The sequence below is a fragment of the Gossypium raimondii genome, chromosome 3 (assembly GCF_025698545.1).
Source record: "Gossypium raimondii isolate GPD5lz chromosome 3, ASM2569854v1, whole genome shotgun sequence".
In the NCBI taxonomy this organism is placed as follows: domain Eukaryota; kingdom Viridiplantae; phylum Streptophyta; class Magnoliopsida; order Malvales; family Malvaceae; genus Gossypium; species Gossypium raimondii.
Genome location: NC_068567.1, coordinates 42564995 through 42568112, shown reverse-complemented (window position 1 = coordinate 42568112; position 3118 = coordinate 42564995). Strand labels below are relative to the sequence as shown.

General features: G+C 31.5%; 1 protein-coding gene across 1 annotated transcript; it reads left to right on the top strand.

Moving 5' to 3' along the window:
• The first annotated feature begins 254 nt into the window (after positions 1 to 254).
• LOC105796177 (probable ascorbate-specific transmembrane electron transporter 1) lies at positions 255 to 1616 on the top strand. Its single transcript, XM_012625779.2, has 5 exons — positions 255 to 348; positions 441 to 613; positions 775 to 823; positions 1076 to 1281; positions 1359 to 1616. The coding sequence occupies exons 1-5, from the start codon at positions 303 to 305 to the stop codon at positions 1614 to 1616; spliced, it is 732 nt and encodes a 243-aa protein (XP_012481233.1). The 5' UTR covers positions 255 to 302.
• The last annotated feature ends 1502 nt before the right edge of the window (positions 1617 to 3118 follow it).

Below are 3118 nucleotides of genomic sequence, written 5' to 3'. Positions count from 1 at the left end.
ATTATGGAATTATTTACAAACTTAAATTAATGTATTTTATTTTAATTTAAAATGCAAGAAATATTTGAAGAGTTTAGCTAATCGCACAAGTTGAGTTTTAGAAATGGACGAACTAAATCATTAGTAAAATTTATGATATGAACACCTTTGGCTTTTCTTATGGCTCCAAACGCTGCCTATTCTCCGCAATAACCCCAAACCACAAACAAACAATCGAATGCAAGCCTTACTAAGTTCTCTGCATGATTGGTAATTGAAACCATTAAGTCTCATACATACTTTAATTAGCCCCAATATTGTTCATGTTATTGGAGTTGTCACCATTGAATCAGCCGGCTGGACGGTTTGGTAGTATCTTCCCCAATCAAACCAAAAGCTCTCTTTGTTAATGGCTCAAATGATTTTATATAACACTACTGACTACTGAGTTCTCCATCTAGGTTCTGCAGATGCAATGGCGCCTAAGAGCAGAAGCTACCAAATTTCTGCAACCCCTGTTACAGTATTTGGACATTTGTTGTTTATAGCAGTGACAACCCTTGTGCTAGTTTGGCTTCTCAAGTTCCGGGAAGGCCTTGCTTCTGAATCTGCTAATAAGTTAAAGATTTTCAATGTGAGTTCATTTGCGTTGAGAATCCCTTCTCTTTCTTCAGAAACTGTTTCATATCTTTGTTTCTATATGATATGTGGAGGACCTATTGTTCTTGCATGGATCAGTTTGCTTCTATGCCTACATTTTAATCTCTTTCAGCTCCCCCCCCCTCTCATTTGCAGCTTCATCCACTTCTAATGGTGATTGGATTCATATTAATGGCTGGAGAAGGTAAGTAGTAATTGTCAGTGGCTTTTCATGTATATTAACATAATTAATTCAAACATTATGTCTATGTTGCTCTACTCTTTCATTTTCTTGAATGTCTAATGTTCCGTACGATATATTTCCAGATTATATATTAGAGTATCATTGAAGACCACCAAATATATGAAAAACTTTTAATGAATTTTATTGAAATAAGGAAATCTGATTGAAAAGTGATGTGCATTATTGTTATGACTGAACATATATATAAAACAGCAATCATGGCATACAAGTCAACCCCAAGTAGAAGAGACATACAAGTGCAAAAGGCAGTCCACCTAACATTGCAAACCATTGCTCTTGGTTGTGGGATCTTTGGGATTGTTGTAATCTTCAAATTCCATAATGAGACCAACATGCCTGACATGGTTACCTTACATTCTTGGCTAGGCATGATTACCATATGCTTATTTGGTTTACAGGTACCTAAAATTTTAATCAATTTCATTCTAATTCAGTTAGGAATTTAAAACAAAAACATCCCTATCTGGTATTGCAGTATTTGCTAGGATTCTTCTCGTATGTGTTCCCAGGTGCAGAATCATATTCAAGAGCAGCCTATCTGCCATGGCACACTTTTGGTGGCTTACTTATCTTCTTCTTAGCAATATGCACAGCTGAGATGGGATTGCTTCAAAAGTTCCTTTCGTTATTCCTAACTCGCTCCCAAGAAGCTCTCATTGTCAACTTTATAGGATTGTTGCTTTTCCTATTTGCAGTTGCTGTTGCCCTCACTGTGGTTCTCCCCAGATATTAGTCATGGTTCTTTACTTTCAAATTATTGGACAATTTTATGAAGAAAATTCATGAAAATTCATTATTGCCGGGACTCAAAACTTTTTCCATTTTCTTTCTTCCTTTGTCATACCTAATAATCATTTTTGGATTTTTAAAAAATAATAACAATAATTCTTTTAACTTTTTTATTTTTCAAAGATAAAAAGTCTCAACTAAAACTAAATGTTGATTTCATTAACGACACCGTGTCACATTAGTCCCTGCAAAATCAGCCATGCAAATGGACATCTTCAAGTCTATAATTTTGGGGGTTTATTTATAAAATGAGCTTCAACAAATAACCCAAGTATCGGTAAAAGTATTATAAAGATATTTATATTAAAAATTAAATTGTATTTTAATTCCTTCACTCAAAAATAGAAAAAATTAGTCCTTATATATTAAATCAAAAGTAAATTAGTTATTTTTGTTAAAAATTTCATTCATTTACATTGTTAAAAATAGGTGTAGCTAATGAAATAATTAAAAGTGATACGTGATGTGCCACGTATACCTCATGCTAATTACATGGGCCTGTTTTTAATAGTAGAAATATATGTAATTTTTAATAGAATGATCAATTTACTCTTTAGTCTAAGATATAGAGATTAATTTATTTATTTTTAAATGAAGGAAACAAAATGCAGTCCAATCCCACTTTTAACACATGACGTTGGATTGCTTGGATTCCTTGGCTTACAATTGGCACAAGTAGGCTAATATTGGCTTTATCCCATTAATTGCATTGTTTTATCCTTAAGATTATTGACATATTCTATTGGGTATTAACGTTTTAAATTAATTATAATTTGTCGGTTTCTTTTGACCTTAAATTAGATGACCTTTTGGCTTTCCAAGATTTTCCCATATATACCTAGTCATCTATATCATATTATTCGTAATCTTAAAATCCATGCTGTTTCCTTAAATTTTATTTTATTTTCTTTAACCTTAATTATGATCATAAATAGTGAAGATTTATTTAAAGCAATGATTGAAAACTCTTGTTTAAAGTTTAAATCTTATATATATTTTATTTATTTAATATTGTAATGATAAAAATTTATCATCTTAGTCCACTTTCAACAGTGTTTTTTTGGGGGTATTAGGTGTCTAATTAATCTTGTCATGATGTGTTCTATAAAATCAAAGAATCTATTCTTGGTAGATTAAAAAGATCTTGTCGTAAGAACATATATCTTCTTCTGTCGTGTCCTTATTTCTTTCAATTCAGCACTTTCTTTTTTTCTCCCCCTTCAACTACTAATGTCTATAAATGGGATATTATTTTTATCCATCTAACTCAAAAAAATTTAATATTTATAAAAATAATCCTGGTTCAAAAATATTCACTAAAATAACCTGAAATGAACAATAAATTTGGGTTTCAGGAACCCAATGGCCTGCACCACCTTGTGTTTTGGCCCTATCATTACTTGATGATTGTGTCAGGCTTTAAAAAAATAAATTTTTTGAGTTTGG